This window comes from Triturus cristatus, chromosome 10 (genome assembly GCF_964204655.1).
Source record: "Triturus cristatus chromosome 10, aTriCri1.1, whole genome shotgun sequence".
NCBI classification, from domain to species: Eukaryota; Metazoa; Chordata; class Amphibia; order Caudata; family Salamandridae; genus Triturus; species Triturus cristatus.
Genome location: NC_140593.1, coordinates 813817032 through 813840091, shown reverse-complemented (window position 1 = coordinate 813840091; position 23060 = coordinate 813817032). Strand labels below are relative to the sequence as shown.

General features: G+C 42.4%; 1 protein-coding gene across 5 annotated transcripts in view; it reads right to left on the bottom strand.

Annotated features, from left to right (window-relative positions):
- RAB11FIP3 (RAB11 family interacting protein 3) overlaps positions 1-23060 on the bottom strand; it is a 510528-nt gene that overhangs the window by 361937 nt on the left and 125531 nt on the right. For all 5 annotated transcript variants that reach the window (XM_085628392.1, XM_085628394.1, XM_085628393.1 and 2 more), the window contains exon 2: positions 3236-3329. In XM_085628392.1, coding sequence (XP_085484518.1) covers positions 3236-3329 — 94 coding nt within the window. The remainder of the gene's footprint in view (positions 1-3235; positions 3330-23060) is intronic.

The window sequence follows — 23060 nt, the reverse complement described above, 5'->3', positions numbered from 1 at the left end:
GGTATTGTTTCTGAGCCCCTGGGGAAGGAATAAGCAAACCCATCTATCCCTCATAACCAAAAGCTAAAAGGCTGCAACTAACCTAGCAGAAGACAAGCGCCCTCACCAATTAAGCCTAAAATTGACATTCCCAGGCTATAATGAGCTTAAGATAATACTTTTTTTAATAAGGACGTCATGTAACCAGGGAATGTGACAGTGGACTGTCAGACAAGAAACTGGTCTATCGTTTGTCGTCAAAGGCTTTAATCATGCAGTGCTTAGAAGACGGCTTCTAGTATATAAAGAGGGTATGCTCCAACAACAGAAAATCTTTACCCCAAGAATGTTCTTGTCGGAAACACAGAGGACAGACTCCCAGAAATACCCTCATTTAGGACAAGCATGATCTGGAAATCCAGTTTGAGACTCTCCATAAACTTTAGGAGGGATATTTGTTTCTATTTGCTCTTAAAATTGGATATCGATTCCAAGACCTTAGAGTCCTTTTCAGTTCTTGGTCTCAAACAGTAAACTACTATTTTGTGGAAAAATTGGGATTAGCAATGCCCTCTGGTGGTACATAACCAGATAAGGTGAATATGATATACAAACTTATAGAAACTAATGTACATCCCCTAAGTGGCCTGTTGGTGCTGAAGTAAAACAGCAACTGATGACAGCAACCAAGGCAAAGCAAGCTGTTTTTATTGATTATACAAGAATGGATCTGTCAGCTTTCCTGAAGAAAAGAAAAGGCCCTTTGTTCTTGGTATAAAGGAGGAGGGGAGGCCATTCCACAGCTCAGTGGTTTGTTAGCGCAATGATCAACCCTCACTACGGGCTTTCTTTATTCAATGAGTGCACATTAAGGCTTGATGTAATTAACTTATTGGTCTCTGCACTAGTACTTCAAGTGAAGCTTAGCAGGTCTTAAAGAGACTTAAACGTATCACCAAGGAGAACAATGACAACAAACCAGTCTACATGAGACACAATGTTGTACGAGATGAAAAGTGTGTTCTTTCAGAAGGGGACCAGTGGTAATCCAATGCCAATCTAGTGGTGATCCCAGTGTGCAGATCACACTGCCCAACAAAAAAAGAGAAGAAACACCCAGCTCTGGCCACTGAAATCTGTACACGGTCACCTCCCTCTCATCTCCAGGACTAATTAAGCCATTCTTATGGACACCACTGTCAATGTACAAGCCCATTACTATACCTGTCTCATTGCTGATCGTCTAACTAAATACCTTTACTAGCTATAAGTGGAAGAAGATGGCACTGCCTAGCATTTGATAGACTTCCTGATGTGTTAATGTTTGGTGCCTACAAAGTATTACATTGGCTAATCACCTGGGACAACATCATGTTTAAACTGGCCTACTGGATTAACCACTGTTTTAAATTCCAAACTGCACAGTATTTCAGTTCTGAGATAAGCTATATCTAGAAGGCACTTGAGACATTTTTGCTATTATCCTTGACCACTATCAATATCTGCCTGGTTTTCAAAGGAGGCAGATAGTTTGCCTTTCTAAAAGCAAAAATCAGCAACAAATTGCCCATATAGATTTGTCAGGCAACAACCTTCCAACAGAAACATTGCTTTAATCTCTTTTTGCCATTTGAGTCTATTAATGAGCATAAACACTGCGAGGCATAATAGCATAGTTAATAACTTGCAATTAAAAGTGAATGGTGCCAATGGGTGTATGGTGCCCAGAAAAAAGGTCATAGATGCTTCAGCATTACTGGCAAAGGAGTCACCTGGTAGCATAAAATAATATGTCTGCAATATGATCCAGATGGATCATACCCATCAAGAAACCGAACTAACGACTAACCAACAAAAGATTATCCCCAGTGGTGAGCATCGCCATAGCTTGCACACTACTGTGGCAAAGTGTTGGGTACAGAACACGCCTCCCTTCCACTTTGTAGTCATATTTTTCCAGTATTGCAATAATGGCACTTACTTACAGATCTGCAGTCCAATTCACAAAAATCTACTTACAGAAATGTAACAGGTGTTTATTTCAACGATCAAAAACGAGAAGCAAAAGTGCTTTACCACAATAAATATTTTATCAGAGAAAAATAAATTCCCCAGGGGGAAATAAGTTCCCAGATACCTCATCAATTCTGGGTTGTTCCATCACCTTCCCCAACCCCAACAAACATATTTATTCTTAACCTTGACAAGAGGGAAGAACGCATTTTCAGGTTGGAAACCCAAACACAAGTTTGAGCATTGGTGTTCAGCACTTTTAACACGCGATCCCACCAAGAACCCTGCCCCATAGTAGCTTATTTGCTCACAAACACAATCTGTCATATTGGCAGAATTTCCAAGCAAGTAAATCCCATAGAAAAAGAAAAGAAACTCCATACCACTCCGAATCGGGAATGATAATTTCAGCCCTTCCAACTTACACGCTGCCAATGTGTCTCACATTATATTGGCTCTCACCACACGGTGACAAGGTGAGGAGCCGATATCACACAGGGTGCACACAACTAGCTAGAAATCTTGCAAAGAGCAGCTTTCCAGCTAATTGTTAGGAGTTTCTGTTCAGTCGATGTCCAATACCAGGTATGAAACCTCCTCAGGAGATCGTCAACAGCTTCAAAAGGTTTGTTTTTGGAGGAGGCGGTGGATTTAGGAATGCCTTAGGTTGTGCTCAGCACTAAAGCCTGCCATCTTCAAGGCCCCGACATTCTGCTCACACAGTCACAAAATTGCACAAGTTTGCAAGTTGGTAATTTTCCCCAGAAAATGATATTTTGGGTGCCTAGGGTGCAATTAGGTGAATACCAAAGCTTTAAGAAATGGCCCTAAATGTTTTACTGCATGGATTTTGGAGGATTCAAAATAAAGTAGAGATACTTACCATCCAAAGCCCACATTTTCTTCTACCTGTTACTGTAAGACATACGTGACCTACACGGTATGAAATAAAGATTAAGAAACAAATATGACGGGGGAATAATCTTCAGCCAAGTCTCTTTGAATGCTACCATTTACGGCTTAAAAGAAACATGGTTCTCAAAAACGAGCTCAGAGTGATGTCACCTGGAATGGTGGGTGAGAAGAACTATGTATCAGAAATGTCTGATACCACGCAGGCCTTAAAAATCGAAGATGCAGATGATGTCCCCCCCCCCCAATAAAAAACAGGCAGTAGTCTGATAAGGTTTGTGCGCTACCAAAAACACAATCAAATAAAAAAACTCCAAATGAATAAACTCACCACCGTTTCTAATCTGTGAGATTCCACGATAAAAATCTTCAAAGCCAATAACTCCAAGTCCAGCAGGGTCCAGGTATCGGGTCAAGTCCTTCACCTGGAGGACACCAAAACAGATTATCAATGGTAATAGGGGCTTCAATTGTAATACATACAGAGATTGAATGTTTGGCATTGGTTTGGTGACAGCTAGTACAGAGGAACAAATATCAATAGCAAATTCTGGTGCTAGGGTTAATTTATATTGGGGTGAATAGCTCTGGAGGCCATGCAGGCAGCGCAGAATTATTTTAGTGTTTATGACCATCAATGAAAATCCTACGATGTAGAACCCCATTTACACATCTCCAGAGACCTTACATCGTGTATCCTCATCCTGCACTGAAAACATTTAATCCTATAGATATAATAGTAATTTGGAAGACCCAATCAGTTTTTGCCCTTCTGCTTTATGCTATCTGGTAACATTTGGATGTCTGGCTCACTAGAAAAATCATTTGGACTTATAAATATACCAAATTTGGAAGGGGAAAATAACTCATAACTACAAATAATCAACTTGTCGATTAGCAATGCTTTACCACGACTGTTCACATGTTTCATTCCTCAAGAGGTTTTAAAAACACTTTAAAAGTTCTCTAAATGGATTCTGTTTTAAGCGCCTCATGAAGTCAAGAGCTATTATAGGATACAGCACTATAGGAAGTCACATACCTAGCAAAAGTGCACTTGAAAACTACGGTCGGCATTTAATGACATATATTAACTGGATCCATTTGAGTTTTATATTGTGTGCCCCATCTTATATGTGAGCTTTTAATGAATAGTTTTATAAGTAAACACATTGCTTTCGGTAAAACTAAGTATGATTTATTTCATTATGACTATATATTTACTTCGTTTTTTACATTCTGTAATAGAACATATGGTTTTCTTCTTGAGACTACCCTTGGTTTAGTAAAATATGTTGAAGAAAAAAAAAACTGTTTTGAACTGTCCCATGAATACAACAATAAAATAAAGTACTGTGGAGAGTATGCATGAAGAGCCATATGTTAAGAAAATCTCAAAACTCAAGACTCATTGTTTTAACAAGTATGGCAAAGTATGTTTAGCTTCCCATTGCTAAATTAAGGATAGTGGCCAATGGTTCAGATGTTTCTGTGGCCTCAGGAAACCTATTACAAGAGTCTTTGGCTGATTTGTGCACTCACTTATATAAAACAAAGAGCATTTTGGCCTAAGGTATTCCAACGATCAACCTAACATCCAAGATTTATAGTCACCATTTTGAGACAGCGCCCTTGACTCCACACTGCCCCGCCCCTGCCTCCCATCTGTATATCCATCCTCCATCCACTTACTGATATCGATGCCGCTAGACTACTTTCAAAGTTCCTTTAAAGACTCAGAATAGAGTCTTCATAGTAAGGTGTCTCAGCACCTTGCATTTGCAGCCACTGCTTTGTTGCCAGTGTAGTTAGCTTGGGGAGTATGGGTTCTCTCCAAAGTGGCAAAAACAGGATGTTTGTAATATTCTGCCACGAATCTATTCTTCCCAGCATGGTCTTATCTATGCTAGAGCTTTCCCCACAGCTCAAAGCTATGAACTGCAGTTGTGCCAAATAACTCTCCATGTTAGCAATTTGGATGCCTCTCACACCGGTCTCCCAGCTTTAGTGTTTCCAATTTGACTGAATATATTTTTCTTCCCCACTCTATTATCTAGTTTTTAAAGGTTTCTCCATTGCACACATACAGAGCTTTCGAAAAATAGAGCCATCTTGGGAGTGCCACCATTTTTGGCCAGGACCACTCTGCTCATCACAAAGTTAATTTCAATAAGAAGTAAAATGATCTTTTCATGTTAACAATCGTTCTGTCAAGGTTCAATTCACACCTGATTGTCACAAAGCTTGTCACCTTTAACTCCAAATTATTTTAAAAGTACCATAATTCATCGGACAGGCAGTACAGGTAACAATGCACAGAATCCCTAACATACCCATAAATTATGGAATCAATGTCACAGTTAATTTGCAATCCATACAGTGCCCCAAACTTGTCTTGTGTTACAACTAGCTCTAAGGCCATCTTAGCTGAGTCACTTAAATAGCTCCACATACTGTATGCTTATAACAGAATATTATCTTTGGTGCTTCCAAACTTGATCAGTTAAAGTAAGTATTACAATACTTATCATGCAAGCAAGTCGTTCTACTACCAGGGGAAACAGGAGTGGGAACAGTGGGCAGCCTTGCTGTTTGCCTTTTCCCAGTTCACAGCTCTTGAAAGTAATGTCAGTTCTGAGCAGTGCAAGTGGTTTAGTATGCAAGAGCTTTGCACCCAGCCCACAAAGTTTGAATAGATAGTCCTAACGTATGGTGTCTTCTGCTTTTTCATAATCTAACAATGCCACTACACTGTCTACCACCACCAGTCACATGTGCCGGACATCTGAGGCTATGAGATGTACTTATATTGGCATAAACCCATTATGGTAAGAAAGCACTAATCCTATGAGTAGTTAAACAAGGCTTTTCATATATTTTGGGATCAGCACTAAACACGGATAAAGGCCAATTGTCACTGGATCTTTGAGGTCTGAGGATCATCTTTATGCATACCCCCTACGCTCTCTTTTGCAGTGTCCCATCATCAACATTAACAACTTATTAACTAAAATCTGAACTCTGTGTCTTTGAAAGTAAGCCATTAGTCCAAAACTACCTAGGGTTTCATCTGCCAGTATTCAGAGATTTCTTAAATATAAAAAGTTCTTTCTTGTATAAATCCCATTCAGTCCTACCAATTGTTTCAATCTATGGAGTTCAAACAAATCAAACCAACCACAGAATTCCATTGGCACAGACTTGAGTGGCTGCATGTAAAGATCTTTCAAGTATTCCTAAAATACATGATCCACACATATAGAAATGTTTCTTGGCACTGTGACTATCTCTGATAACTTCGATGTGCTTTTGAGGAACTTCTCTTTCCAGGAGCCATGCCAGTAGGCACCTTGATTTGTCCTCAGTCATGTGACGTAATTGCCTACTTGTCGCTAATTGGTGTTTGCTTGTCCATTCACCTGTTGTTTTTCCTGCAGTAGTTGTGTTTGGGTGGTAAAGGGCCTTGCAATTGTTTCACCTATCATAATCCAAGCTTTGAATTTCTCTATACACTTTTCCAGGTGGCTTCTAGTACCAGTGATCTTCCCCAATGTAGAGCCACACTGTAACACTTCACATTAACACTTTCATTACTTCCCCTTCAACATATATAATACTGATCAATCACAAAGCTCACAATTCTTGTCAGTTTAATCGTTCCGATCACGTTCAAAAAACAGGTCTGGCAAAACATTCTAGAGAAACCTGCTTGTTGGGGCTTATCACATACATATGTTACCAATATATTAAAGTGGTCCGCGATCTTTCTACCTTGATACAGTGAACACAAACCAATCTGCATCTTTTGCTGGCCTTGCATCTAGTCTAATCTCCAATACATCCCACTGACAGACTAGTTTAACAAGTATTCCCACACGTCCATGTTGTTCCCACTATTTATCTAGGAGATAAAAATTTGTCATTGGTGTTAAAGGTTGTCAGTTATACTTAATTCAACCTCTAGTGGATAGACATCTGAAAGTGTCTGCATCCAGAAAGTAATTAAAACCACCTACATCAACAAGTATTAATGTATTGGACAATGCTGTTGGCAATTCCAGAAAAAAGTAGGTTAGCACCCTCATTGGAGGCGTAAATGTTAAGAAAGAACATGTCTAACCTTAAGTTAAATAACAAATGCATCTTGGAGAAAGGTGGTTTGGAAGATACCCATGAATCAACTGCACTTGCATGTGAAAGACTTCATTGCAAATAAGGTTTCCCTCCTAGAGGACAGCAAGTCAGATGGAATATTGTTTTGGGAAATTGATTAGCCCTTTAAGATTCCAGATAGGTTTATCTATAACAGGGCCATACTGCTTTCAGTAGGTAGATAAATTGCCAATGACTCTGTAAAGGTACCAGCAGAACAGTCATTAGCCCATGCCCCGTTAGTTCTCTTCATAGCAGATGTTTCATCTCTGAGTTAAATCCAAACTTCATCACCCCTCCCACTGGGCAATACCAAGGCACCTCACTTGTGACCCCATATACCTTGTCCTAAATAGGCACAACATTTCACCACGTCATTTACACCTCTCTATCCAAACTGTATCAGAACACCCAGCATTAAGTGGTAAAAGACTAAGCACCAACAAAAATCATAAGGCGAACAACTTTTACTGCTGTCTCCCTAAGCTCAGGATCTGCATATGGAGCAATGTCTCACTCCACTGCAGTGGTGTAATGCAAAATGATGGTGCCCCCTGCAGAATTTGATGGGGGGGGGGGCACCGAAATCTTCCACATCTCACAGATTGGTATTGGCTGAATGGGCCCTCCCTTGAATGGCTAGGGGTGGGGGGGGTTGTAAGCTGGAGAGTTAAGGCCCCCAATGCTCTGCAGGGACCTGTCTTATGCCTCTGCCCCACTGTTTGACCACTAGGAAGATTTGAGGGACTACAACCCAACATCCTCTAACCACCTGTAACAAGGAAGTGCTGAAAAAGCATGTCAAAACAGCACCCATTAAATCTCACAGCAACCCCGTACCCTTTATAATTTGCACATTACCAACAATTTTCTAAATGCCTATCTCCCATGACAGCACGCATGAACATCCCTTACTGTTGCTCGTCTGCCAGACCCAGACACATTCCTAGTGGATAATGCATACTAGAGTCATGTGGTTCACCAGTTTGCTTTTTCTCAGCAAAGTGTACACAACTTTTAAATCCTCAGATATTAGTGCCAGAGTCCATCTTCAGGTACTTCCATACAGTTCAGGGACGTTCAACCTTCACCTAGAGTGGGAAATGGTGGTGCGACGCTACTGACCCAGGCAGATGACCTGCGTATCTGCCCTGTCCAGAGTGGCAGTATGGCCTCTAGCCAGTCCTACGCCTGGTCAAGGCCTATGAAGAAACTTGCAAATGTGATCATCGTGTTAAGTTTGGAAAGGCAGCTAATGTTTCAGTGCCAAACAACTTTGTTTCTTCTTAAACTCATTATACCTCCTCCTCTGCTTCTGGACTAATGTGTGAATTTGAGGAACAGAAAGATGATGCAACTCCCACTCCACAGCTCAGACACTTTATCCAAAACCAGATGAAAGCAAATTAACAAGGGCCCTGTCACTGGCTAATATGGTCATGTGTGAGGTGCCAATACCAAAAACGTAGCAACAAACTTTATGATATCCTATGACAAAGTGCGTAGCCACATCTCTCCGCCTATATCATGAGATGTAATGCCTGTGTAAAATGCAATGGAGCGGTAGACTCGAGTACTGAACATCACAAGGAACGCATATTTTAATTAAAAATGTCGCAGCATCACTAACTTGGCTTTTCGGGTGGCGGTCAGCACATTCTGCATCTAACATGTTTTTTACAGGTTAAAAGATTAGTAGGTGTAAAGACTGAAAATCTTCCACATATAGTTCAGCTGAGTTCACCCGACACCTCAAAGAGATTAATCTGTGGACACAAACAATGACACACCCTGTTCGGCTACCGCATGTTAAAATAAACAGGCCATTGAATTTTGGGTGGAGAGCTCTTTTTCCTGCCTCAGTTTGTGCGGCATAAAGGGTGGTTGTTATGGCGACTGAAAGCTGAGTGGTTTGTACACGTTAATTACAAGATGAATCAGCGAAGGGCACAACCCGAAACATTCCTGCTGGTTTCGACTGGCAGATACAATGTGTGTAATAAAGAGTGAGCCAGCAAACACGTTGGTATTACCTCCTGGAGGAGGTCTTCACAACAGCAGCATCAAGCGAGGCAAGCTTCAAGCAGTGAATCGTATCAAGAATAAATATTTTCATATATGCACAGCCAATGTTCACATGCAAATCAATGCACTCCTGGACATTCGCTGCAGGTTCTAGCACACCCAGACTGCAGCAGCCACATAACTTCTATACCATGGCATCCAGGATCACATAAGAACAACCATCTGTGCTCTGGACAGGCTCCCAGTTGCAAGATTTATTGTCCTTTAAGGAACTATTATTATTTTTGAGTTTTATATAGCGCTAGCTGAACCCGAGGGTATCAAAGCACTTTACAGGTGTGTGTTGCCCAGCAAGTCACTAACCCAATCTTCCTAGAACAGAAACGTTGCACATACTGACCCACAAGGACCCTAAGAACCAAACTGGCTCGTCTCCTGAAGATCTCAGGTTCAAAAAGACTTGCACTGTTGGAACTAGCCAGTCAAACTTTGGGCCTATCATCCTGCACCTACAAGAAACCTGTATAACAACCTGGACTTTAAGAAAAGACAAATTATTTACAAACACCCTGATCTTCCGTTAGTGCATGAAGGACTCCCCCTCAACAAACCATCCTCCAATTTGAAACCAACCAATCCAGCAAAGAGGACCAGAGAAAAAGGTGTGTTCTACGATAGAGCGGTTTAATCAACCTCAGATCACGGTCAAGTGTTACATGGGGAATAAACTCTTTAGCAGCACAATTGGTGGACTCCCACTAGGCCACATCCACAGCCAAGGTAGGAAATCATAAGGCAGTTAAAGACACATAGGTAATATTGAGGGAAGGTGAATGTAGCAATTCATTTGGGGGGGTTGAATTTTAATACTTGTTGAAGATGGTTTCCCTTATAAACTGACAGGCAATAAATCAAAAAACAAACCCTTCTATGTACATCATGAGACTGCACAGCGAGCTCTTGCAATACATGAAATCGAATGCAAGCATTTTATCTCGATATTCATCAGAAGAATCCAAGCACCATCAGGTCTTATAATCGAACATACTGTAGAATCCGGCGTTTTTTCAAAATTAATAAATCTATTGCCCTGCCGAAGCAAAATCTTTGTTTTGTCAATTCCCATAAATGTAAGTACCCTGTGTCTTCGATGACATTGTGAGAAATGTGTTAACATGGGGTGTTTTGAGCTATGATTTGTAACCACATTTGCAAATTCTAGAATGCGCATCAAGAAACATTGCCATAGCATGAATCATCAGCATAAAACCCATTTTGGTAAAAGCAAGCTAAAATTACTACGCACTACCATTGGTAACTGTGAAACACTGACTTTTCTAATAACCTATTTTGAAAGATATAGTATTTCCACATCAAAAAATGTTTCATTTCACTTTACCAATATGCTAGATAAAAATGGGTTCTTTGTACTACTCAGCCACGAAAACGCATTACAACGCAAAACATAGCAGCTGATTACCTGGAACAAAGAGCAAATAAAGTGTTTAAGCCCTACAGTCTTTTTTTAAATTAAATATAGTGATGATGTGGATGCAGCCCACATACTTTTTAAAGTGTTCCCAAGGTATCAGCTTTGGAATGCATGGGACTTTACCTATGGTGGGTGGGGAGGTTGAGTGGAGGGGACGAGTGTGTGATCTGGTAGAAGAGGATGAGAATGAAGCAACTGGTCAAAGAAATCAGGGCATCGAAGTTCTGCTTTGCCTCTTTTTCTACCAGATGTTCAGGTCTGTCCTTGAGCGTCTTATCGTGACTTCAAGGGTAGTGTGCTTCGAAGAGATTGCATTGTTCATTGCTTGTTCTACTACTGCAGGGTTACTCTAAAGCTGTGCAATCCTCTGCTACCAAGGTTTACTGTTCTATGAAAGTACAATATTCATCTGCGGGGCAGCCTACTGCGCCGCTGTTCTCGTCCCCTCACTGAAATTATATCAGATACATTCCCTGCAGGCCACATCGATCATCAACGGTTCAGACTGATTCTCAATGTCTACTCCTGCTATTCCTCATCTATAAATCACCCAAACACATCTTGATTTTTCTGCTACAATGCTAGATTGCGACTTTGATACCTTTCTACACATTTCCCGAAAACATTATTTTAATATAGGGTGTAGCCCATTGTTCAATGTTCCTCTTCACGTTTATTGTACTGTGATCAAAATATGTTGTCTTTAAAGCACAAAGATACATTATTGGTGCAGGAATCCTTTAAAAACAGTCAAATAAAATAATGAGGTAGAATAAATGACCCGATGTAATGTTATTCAGTTTATTGCCCTTGAGAGGATGAAAGACAGAGATGGCCACGTCAAGATTCGAAGTCATAATCTGCTGTTCACAAGAGTTTCCAGCAGTGAGCACCCATTTTGATGAGCCATTTTACGAACAGTTTCTGCGAACAGACAACGTTTTTTGATCAGCTAATTTATCGAAGGAATTTTGTTTTCCTTTTACACCATGAAAAAGAAAGTTTTTTTCCGGTAAGAAGTCTTCAGTTGAAAAGAGGTGCTGTTAAGGAGGGAAGCCAGAATTGCTACCTCCACACTGCAAAGAGGAACTTGTTTGTAATTTCCAGGCTGGGATGGAGATCTACAAGCAGCACCTGCTACAAACTGCCTTTCTGCAGGTGCAGTTAGAACCCAAGCGTTCACTCGTAAACAGTGAAATCGAAATAAACTTGACTTACTTTTATGGTCTCTGTTATCATTCTTTTCTGATGAGTTCACCTTTCATACCAATGCTCGGAGGGAGGCGGCAGCAGTTTCACCCAGTTATCAATTGAAAACAAATCATGGTTTCTAGGGAAAGGCTTACATCACTTGTTTAGGAGCACCATTCAACTGAATTCTTCTAGACAGACAATGTATTCTTAGAGATTAGGCCAGAACACCCTAACAAATGGTTTCAGAAGGCCCCAGCAAATCACAGGTTGGTGCCACCTAACCCAAGGAATGCCTATCTGCAAGCTGTGGAGTTTCACTTTTCACATCAAGACATCCCGATGCAGAGTGGATTCATATGGCAAGCTGTACCTTGGGCATGAACACAGCACTTCATTAGTTCAAGTGAAGCTTCACGTTTCCCTCGGGAAGCTCTACTTTTCAACATTGTAAACTTTAATTTATGCAAATTGCATAAAAGATATGCAGCAAATCAATTTTGCAACCAGTTGGGCCTACTTTATAACGTGCCCACAGCAGCAGTTAAGGTTAAAGGAGTACTTTTGGCACCGTTCCCCGGGGACAAGGTACCAAGCAGGGACACCCCCCTTTCTTCCCTGCTTTTCACTCTATGCATTCAACGACTGATGTGCAGAGTGAGAATAAGAGGAGATATTACAGGATTCCCTGAGGTTATGGGCCGAGGTGAAAAATGTAACTCTACTCGGATGATATCTTATTATATCTTTCAGATCCAGAGATGGCTATTCCAGCGACTCTCTCAGTATTCCAGTCCTTTGAAAAATATTCTGGTTATAGGATAAACTATGGGAAATGGATACTGTACCCTGTTAGTCTTTGGGATATACCGCGAGACTCATACGGTGATCCTAGTAAAAGTCTATACAAGGTCATCCAAGACCATCAGGCAAACGCCTATTGATGGAGACAGCTGCCATTGCCCCAGATGGGGAATGCGGCAATTTTTAAAATAATCACGCTGCCTACATTGCTATAATTATACAATATATACCATTTACCATCCAGGAGTCTTATTTTGATAAAATACACAGAATCACATGTAGTCTCCTATGGGACAGGAGCCCTCCAATCCTTCCACTGATCAGCCTACAATGGTGGGACTGAACTACCAGACCTTAGAGAGTACTGGTGGGCAAAAGCAGCTATAGAACATTAATGAACGGGGTTTTCCCCTGAGACTTGATCCACCAACAAGGTTGGAGAGACTAGGGTTGAAACACCATACAGTAGGAGGCGGTTACTGCAACCAACCCAGACTGGACTTGAAACTTGGGACAAGGCAGGGCATGACCAAGGAGCTTAAGATGGCAGCCATAGTGTAAGCGAGCTTCACACTGGCCCAACCATCGTGCAATATTTAGCCCCAACCAGGGGGTGAAGGGCAGTGGGCCACCGGTACCTAATGCCTCCATATTCCCCCCCCCCCCTGTGAGACAGCCTGAGGCATGGAAGGGAGTTCCAAGACGGCCGTCGAGACATACACGGAGCGGCGTGGGTCAAACCACAGAGGCCGGGGAACAGCCTTCCCTGTCCCTCTGTTAAGCAGTGCGCTGACAGGGCTGTCCAGAAGAAGCCAGGAAGAGTCGAGAAGATGGTGGTGGCTCTCGCATCCGGCCCGTAGAGGAATGGGCCCTAGCAGCAAAGGGTGGAGCTGCGTGGGCGGAGAGGCCCACACGAAAATCTCGGGATGCCCCAGAAAGAGCGAAGGTGCTTGGTGGATCCAGCCAGACCCCAATGGTGGCAGCTGGTACCAGAGAAGCTGAAGGTGCTGCGTGACTCCTGCCCGGCTGATTCTGAGGGCCGTGGGGAGCTGACTTACTGGAGAAGAATGGTGAGAGCATAGCAGGCCAACCTGTCACATGCTGGAATTTAGGCAACAGAACCTAGCGGCGGAACTCACCAACAAGTAGGGCCACGCAATACCTCTCCACTACAGGACCAGACTCAGAGAGTGCACCACTGGGCAAAGCTACAACACTGTCATGGCGATATGGTGAGGAGCGGTCGGGCTGGAAGTATAAGAGGTCCCGGGAAATTTGGCAAGCACAAGGGAGAATATCGCATCAAGGTGGGGAGAAGAGACTGGGTAACAGTGCACCCCCCACCTTCCGTCCCTACTCTGGAGGTCGGCAGCCAGTTATTCGCACTAGAGAGTGGTAATTCAACCCAGCCCAGTGGCAGCGACACTCTCTGCCCAGGAGATGCCAGAGGGTGGAAAGAAACAAGAGCAGCAGGCTGGTTATCCAATATAGTGAAAGACAAGGTGACATTGGGTCAAGGGCGAATAGACAAACATGCCAAGCTGATGGCGCCACCTGGGTTGGAGGGAAATGGGGTATCTGAAAATATACCCTCACCGCAGAAAGAACCAGTATCGCCAGCCACTATACTCCAGGCAATGAAAGACCACCAGAAAGATCTAAACGTCAAGTTTAGTGGGGTGGGGATCTCCTTACTACACCAGGATCTTGGTAGCACAAAGCACAGAGGGACGCATCTCATCTATGGAAGACATGGCAGGCACCACTAGTAAGGACTCCACTCAGACACCTACTCACACATGGATATACACAGAGTCACACAGCCACTCATAATATGTATTACAAACAGTATCACTCATTAGTAGTACACAAACTATACTCATTTAACTTTGGTTGTATCTTAATATATATCTTTAACACTAAAACTTTTATAACGGAATCACTGGATGATGTAATCAGCGATATCATCAGTGATGTCATTTGAGATGTCATCAGTGATGTTGTGGACTACGTCGTGAGTAATGTAATATGTGAGGTCATTAGCAGCGAATTATGGGGGCGTAAGTTATAGTTTGGGCAGGTAACTAGAAATGCTTAATTTTTATGGGTTTGTATGAGTGAAATCTCAGTCTAAATATAACGTCCCTGTAACCTATGTTTTTTTCAGTGAATTTCTAAGGTTTTTTAATACCATTTCCTAACTACAACGTCTTTATAAAAACTTTTTTTTGTATTTTTTTTTTTGAGTTTTTGAAGTTCGCAACGTCGCGATGATCTCAATGACGCGAAATCGCAAAACAAAAGCAGACATTCAACGACCACCACCACATTCAAAATTTTTAACTTAAAACATTCATTCTAAGTATTACAATACACATTACTAACTACATCACTACTTAAAAAACATGTTTGTACACATATTTTTCAAGAAAGTATTTGTAAAAACTGCGTTTAAACTCTACTTTCCGCCATCGCGATGACGCAGTAACTGTCAATCATGCCTTTTTTAGGAGGTGTAAAACACATATGCACACTTTGTACAGTAATTTAGACATTACGGGTTTATTACTGCACTGTTTAAAGTCATATTTTTTTAGGTAGATATATAAAAACAATCTTTAAAACCGATTTTCAAGATAATGCCGGGTGCCGCAATAATGTCGGTAGCCGCGATCACCGTGAATACATCGTGAAATGACAAAACAAAAGCAGACATTCAATAGCCACCACCACACACAAAACTTATAAATGCAAAATGGATTATAAACACACTAAACACATTAGTGTCTAAATGACCGTATAATAGCACATATAACTCCCTTAACATCTCTAACACAATGTAGAACTCTTTCAGTGGAATCTGTGACTGCATGCATCACTGTGTCAGTAAGTCTCCCATTCACGGTGCAAGTATTTGAGTGGATATGTGAGATGGTGCATTAGTCTATCAATGGTTCTGTAACGAACTGCGTGTCTATCTGAGTGCATCAAGAGTGGGTGCAGGAGTGTTTCAATGGATCTGTGAGTGGTTGCAATAGTCACTCAGTCGATCTGTCAGTAGGTGCATCAATGACTTTGTGCATTTGCAAGTAAGTGTATGACTGTCTGACTGGATCTGTGAGCTGAAACATGAGGGCTAAGTGGGTGTCTGAGTAAGCAAGTGGGTGCATCTTTGGGTCTGCGTGTAAGTGCATGAGTCTCTCAGTGGGTCTATGACCGGAAGCATGAGTATCTGAGTGGTTCTGTGAGTGGGTGCATGGGTCTCTGAGTGGGACTGTGAGTTGGTGCACGAGTCCCTGAGTGCATGAGGGACTGGGTGAAGAAGTTTGAGTGGGTCTGTGAGTTGGTGTGTGTGTCTGTGTGGATCTGTGTGTGGGTATAGGGGAGTCTAAATGGGTCTGTGAGTGAGAGCATAAGTCTCTAAGTGGGTGAGTGAATGGGTGCATGCATGAGTGTCTGAGTGGGTCTGTGACTAGGAGGGCGAGGGTCTGCGTGGGCCTGTAGGTGGATGTGTGAGTCTTTGAGCTTATGAGGGAGTGGCTGAGTGCATAAGTCTCTGAGAGGGTCTGTGACTGTATGGATGTGTGAGTGGGAGAATGAGTATCTGAGTGGGTCTGTAAGTGGGTGTGTGAGTGTCTCAGTGGGTCTGTGAGTACATACGTGAGAGGGTCTGTAAGAGGGTGTATAAATCTGAGTGGGTCAGCACATGGGTGTGTGACTCTCCGAGTGAGCCTGTAAGTGGGTGCATGAGTATCTGAGTGGGTCGGTGAATGGGTGCATGAGTGCCCAGGTGGGTTTGTGAGTGGGTGCAAGAGTCTCTAAGTGGGTATGAGACTGTGCGCATGAGTCAATAAGCAGGTCTCTAAGTAGGTGCGTGAGTCTGAGTGGGTTTGTACATGGGTGAGTCACTCTTCAAGTGAGTCTAAGTGGGTGCATGAGTATCTGAATGGGTATGTGAGTGGGTGCATGAGTATCTGAGTGGGTATGTGACTGGATGTATAAGTGTGTGAGCAGGTATGTGAATTGGTGTATAAGTGTTTGAGTGGGTTTGTGAGTGTGTACACCAGTCTGTGACAGTGACTGGCGAATGTTTACAAATATATATATTTTTGAATATTTTCACCAATATTCGCGATGTCGCCACGATGGTTCACGGCGGACCACGCTGGCCGTCGGGGCGAATATCGCTTGTGATAAAAAAAAGTCAACTTTGGACACGTAACTTATGCCACTAACACCCCCATTTCTCAAACAAGGGGTCAGAGCATCTCCACCCTGACCCCTTATGTAAGCTTAGACACAAATTTCCAGTCCCAGGAACCATTCCCGATCTAAAAAAAAATGGCAACCGCAACTTTCTGTACAGGTGGCATTGAGACAATCAGAGCATTCCTGCTGGACTGCAAATTCGCTGCGACATCTCCGCGACCATCGCAAAACTGCAGTGAAATATCCGTGAGATCAAAGATATCACTATATAGACTACTGAACAGATTGGCACCAAACAACAACAAGCATTTTCAATGCAATAGGTCTCGCATTTGCGAGTGTTTAAGCTATTGGCATTGTAAACGACAATGTCTTTTATTTGTGTTTTAAAAGCAACACATATATAAAATGCATTGTTATTTTTAATGCCAACAGCTCATACACTGGCAAATGCGAGAGCATTTTAATGGTGGCAGCAGCCCCTTTCTGTAGACGCTGCTCGTTTATTCAGGATACAGTGAGCAGTGTCTAAAGAAAGGGGTGCAGCCAATATTAAAGTGAAAGCGCGTATGGGGTGCTTTCACCCAAAGTGAAAAAATTAATTAATTTAGAAAGGTTCTGTTGCGTCGCCGCTAAAGTAAAAGTGACCTGCGCTATTAATGAAATAAATAAATAAGCGCAGCAGCTAATGTGAAAGCGGACCACACCTAAATTAAATAGGCACGCCTGCTATAGTTAAAGTGGACCGCGCTGTAATTTAAATATATACATTGGTAAAAGTGTGCAGCGTGCTGCGATGTCATAGGTGGAATAGGAGAAGATCATTAAAGAAAATAAGGCTCACCAATTTATAAAGCAGACTGTAACAACACAAGTAAAAAGTCCAGTTGTTATGGAAGGTTACAAATGCAGACAAGTCAGTACCAAGGAGGGACTATTAAGCCTATTCACAAATGAAAAGCAACAATTTCTCAAGGACAGTAACAGGAGCCAATTGAAAAGATGGGTGGGACATAGGCGCCGCTTCAATGCCATACCTCAATACAGAATGCTTCGCAGAGCAGCACATGCGGTGCCCAGGCTTGACCTAAAACCTTGGCTTTTTGCTCGGACTTAAGTTCCTATCTGTGAGGACCAGTGCCAGGACACTCCTTGGAGCATCTGTGCGCTTTACAAATATCGTTTCATCATCATTGGTTCATACCTTCAGAGGAGGAAATAACTAATCTGGAATTAAAGGCTTGGTCCTAGAACTATCGCTAATCACAGGTAGAGAGACTGTTTATGGAATCTACTTTTTATTTTCAGTAGCAGGTGCTCAGAAGAGTCCCGAACCAAAGCCATATATTTCTCACTTGCTCACCAACAAGTTTTAGATCTGCTCCTTTAGTTGTCATTTAAGAATTTTAGTGCTGATTTGCTCATGCATACTACATGAGGTGCAGCAGTACAAGAATATATGCAAATATACATCAATTGGAATATAAAGAGAGAAAATGAACTGGGAAAACACGATTATTGCACCCTGCAATTTACGTTGTCAGATTGGAGCTGACTGAAGTTTAGAATGTGGAGTCCTTGTAGGGAGCACACTATTCAACAGCCAATCCGCATTTGTTTCACACATCTAGGAAAAGAGAGACCACGTCACTGCGGATGTGGTTGAAAGGAGACTAAGAGGTTCTACATAAAATAGAGGCTAAGGGTGCGAACAGTAACTGACGAATCTTGCTTTTTGTTCCTTAGGTTTCATCAACCCTTCGCTGTCAAAAACTGCAGGCACATTGAAACTGCGCTGCATGGAAGGGCCCACTTGAGATGGTGCGCTGATGCAGAGTTTTCTCCTGGTTCTGTTTGGCCTTCACTAGCAGTTCATGTGATTTATAGCAGTTTGAGCTTTGCACCGGTGGCTCGGCTATACTGGCAGTCAAGGTGTGTGGCAGCTTGAGGCAGGTATGAGTGGGTTAAGTGGGTCATGGGTGCAATGCAGGCCCTTGCAGCACCCGAGCACAGAAGTGACTTCACGCTTCAGGAGTCCTACCCTCATACGCCACTGGGGTAGATCACGGGCCTCCAAGCTTTTGTGTAATTAGAGCGGATTATGCTCCGTGAAAATCACTGTGCACTACTAATAGTGTTGTGAAAGTGATCACATCAGACAAGAGGTGCGCGCTCAGCCTGTCGTGGAGCTGTGCCAAGCCAGAGGAGACCCGCGCAGCAGCAAGGATGCCCGGGAGTGGGAGGTGAGCTTTCTCTGGCCGCGGAAAGCGCGCACCCTTGTAAGACGCCGTGCATAGGCGCGCGAAACCTACATCGGGACAGGAGATGTGCACGCATACACATGACCCGTACGCGTGCACATCTGTGCGTACGCGAGCACCTCTCCGGTCTCCCTTCGCAAGAAGAACCGACAATAGGTCTCGCCAAGGCGCGCAGCGCATGCGCTGCGTCACTATTCGAGACCTAAAAAGCACAATCTGCATAACAGCAGCTACCTTTCTGCCACATTTGGTGTAATTCCGTAGAGTGGTCCGGGCTGTAGGTTCGACAAGGAGTTTCTATGGGAATTAACATTACAAACGCACCCTTATTTTGCACCCCTATTTCTCGGTCTCCACTGCACGGTTCACCCCCAAACTTTCCATGACACACAGAACCTACTTTGACACTTGTTTGGGAAACTTTTATGAAGATTGGTCATACAACGCCAAAGTTAAAGGCAAGTCAAAAAATGCTTTTCCTATGGAAACTAGGTCCTAGCTATAACTACCTATGTAAGCAGCCACCCTTACAAGGTGGTGTATAACAAAAAGAGGAAAATCTGACTTGACTTAACAAAATCATTCTGTTGATGAGTCATTCAAACCTTTTGACTAACAGGGCAAAGCATTACCCAAGTGATTGTGGGATGAAAGGTGAGCAAGGATAGTGCTCTATAAGCTGAAAAACTGCAATTGTCATACCAGAAAATTGGGATTGCTGGCATCAGCTTTGTAACATATTACAATATGGCTGTGCTACAGTTTGTATCAACTTGCAACAAACGTGGTCTGCAGCAGGCATCAGAAATGGTCAGACTGGCCCCAGAGCACATAGTGCAATTGCAAGTTCTAATTCTAGACAACTGTAAACTCTGTTAACACAACCAATGCATAGCCTTCTGTAGTCAGGAATAAGGCATCAGAGATGGAGGGACATACAGCAATGTTTAGTAAAGAATGTTTGGTTGTGAACAATGATGCATTCCAAAGGGCTACCAATATAAATCTAAAAAGATCAAACATGATGGGAGTCAATCAAAAGATAGGACAGTTGTATGTAGTACAAAATGTAATAATAATTGTGGACTTCTGTGATGACCAGTTGTCAGAGCCTGGACGAGATTTCCTAAACTGCATGAGAAACACTACAAATAGCCAACTATTAAATTATTAAGTGCTGGTGACAAATGCGTTTTGGCATTGCATGGAGCAGAATTATCCCAGGTATGCTCAGCAGTGTATTATATGAAAAATAAGTGGGAAACAAACTTAGGAGAGCAGCTTTCAGTATGAGGCTGGTCCCAGACATGTACAGTGGTGGTTTCTCTGCTAACGAGGAGGAGCATTGGCCCACTGCTCTTGGAGCAGTGTAAAAGAAAAAAAGAAAATGATAATAACAGAAGTTATTTCTGTTATTATCATTTTATTTCTAGTGTCAGCCAGGTGGGGCGGGGCTGGGCTCCCAAGACGTTTGAGAGGAAGAGTGGTTGTGGACTGCTTGTCCAGCCCTCTCCGGCCGGTCAGTCATGCACACTTTGCATGTTCCACACCAGGCTGCATTACACAGCCTGGTAGGGAACATGCCTAGTCTCCTATTCCCCATCTGACCGTCGAGCCACGGCACTCAGACCAATCACAATGCTGCATCGCATGCATTGTGTGTGTATTTTGCACCCCCCCCCCCCCCATCTCCTCCCCTGCCCCTCCACTCTGGTTCCCTGCCAGTCGCTACTGGACATTTAAGCACATAAGTATGGGATCTCAAAATGACAGTTGACGAATGCAGATTGGAGTTAGCAGATTTGTGGCACAGGCAGTGGAGTTGCAAACAAAGTGTGCATTTCTGGAACCATGTTCTAAAGCATCATGACAAATTACAGGGCTAGGATTTACAGGCCACACTTAGGCTATGAATATTGAGTTTACTGGGGAATCTGTCACAAACATTAAGTTGTCAGTTGAAGATTGTTTGAGAGATGTAGTGAAGGGATCAATACGGAAAGTGATGTAAAAATGGTGAACACTAGGACTGAGAAAATGTATTAAATATGACATGGTGTCAACTGATGAGGGTTCGAATATAATGCACTATTGGTCTACTTTGGGAGAATTTCGAGAATGAGTTTATTGATAACAATGATTTAGACACAAGATAAATGAACAAGGAGGATCAGCGTATGAAGTTACTAGGTATCAATGGTAAGGTAAGACAACAATTTAAATTGTGGAAACATACTATTTGCGTAAATTGGAACTATATCAGATGGTAATGTGTGATGGAAGCGAGTACCCTATCAGCAGATTTCTATTTCACAAATGAATAACGAAATTGCAAAAAAGGATAAATGAGTCCCCACAGCCTAAAATGTATGTTTATTGACCCTCTATCAATGACGAGTGGAGTGGAAAAGCAAATAGGACAAAGGACACATTCCACCTCCCAATGAAGCACTGATTTAATTGCAAAGCCAGAGGGTAGCATTGTGCATAAACCTCCTTTTAATGCAGCAAGCACTTCAGAGATAAACAAATCACAACGAAACAAACTCTAGAATAGAATGTCCCCTCAGTTTACATAAACCTCAACAACAGTCTCATCCTCTCTGAACTGATGCTCCTAAACGACGAGTATCTTTCAATTAAGATGCACTTCTGTAACCTTCTGAGTGGGTTGTGTTTTTACGGAATATGGATGACTTCTAATTTATGGAAGTTTATTAAATTGTGTTGGTTCTTTAAATAAGCCATTTTAAGGAATCGTTTTTTTGCATGTGTATTTTTTCAAACATTTTCAACCTTTTTAAATGGTAATTCATGAGTTTATTTACTTAGATTAGGAGAACTGCACTCCCTTTTCTTTGAAGCCAGGCGTCTGCTCAAGCAAGGCTGCTCCTAGAGAGCTTACTCCGCATCGGCGACCAGTGCTGCCGAAGCAGCGCGCTTGAGCCGTCTCAGCGCATTTGAAGAGGATGCCTGTCGAGGCCCACATTGCTCAGTGGCCACTTTGGATTGGGCTTGAGCCCATCTTTTATTATTACTATATATTATTATTACTGGGCACTTACGTTACGTAAGGTGACGTGATCATCTTCGTAGGTGCAGACACAAGTGGATGGTTAACTGTCTTAGACGTGCCTGGACAACCTTTTTCTTTTTTCTAGTAACAGAGCAAATCTGATGCATTTCTTTTATTATTATAGTAAGATTTTATAAACTTAATTTTTGTAAGGTTTTTATATTCCATTTATATTGTCATTATAGTTTGAAAAAGTAGTGTTTGAGGATCAAACATTATTGGCTGATCTTTTCAGCAGTAGTGAATCAAAAGATTTAAAAAAAAGATTTACTGAAGAGGACCTTAAGGCTTCACTTAAAAAAAAGCAGTGCTAACTGCACTTGGGAAAAGAAGGATGATCTTTCTGAAGTTCTGATCTCTCTCTAATTAAGAGGAAGTTGTCAAAACCAACATCTGTATCAATGCCAGAGGTGCCAAATTTAACAAGACTAAAATTGACAGCAGCTGGGAGGCCTGTTCTATCACAGTCTTCAGATTCTGCCTGGGACCTGCTACTGAGTCATACAGGCCATCCATGTGAAAAGCTGCCAGTGCTGTAGTGGCATCAGTGGGCAACAAGGAGGCTGCGCCTATGACTGCTCGAGAGGGGTTGGCAGATAGTACAGCTCACAGATGGCCAGCATGGTTCTGTTTGGCCAACAGAGACCCCAGATGAGAGTAAACCTACTTGTGGGATTGGTTTTAAGACTGGAATATGATCAAATAAAAAGCGCTTTGTAGATCTGGGATTTGTACGATCATCGAATGACCAAGAATGCTTATGCTCTTTGTAGGTTGAAGCCTGCCAAACATGTCGATAGGTGACCTAGAAAACAACTCTGCCCATTGCTTTCAGTTGGCTTTATGTTTTGGCACTCTTATTTTCTTGCTTTTATTCAATAGTTTTGATTTAGCCCGTCCATCTAGTCTTTGTCCTTCGCGTGGAGCAAGTCCTGTTTACCACCTC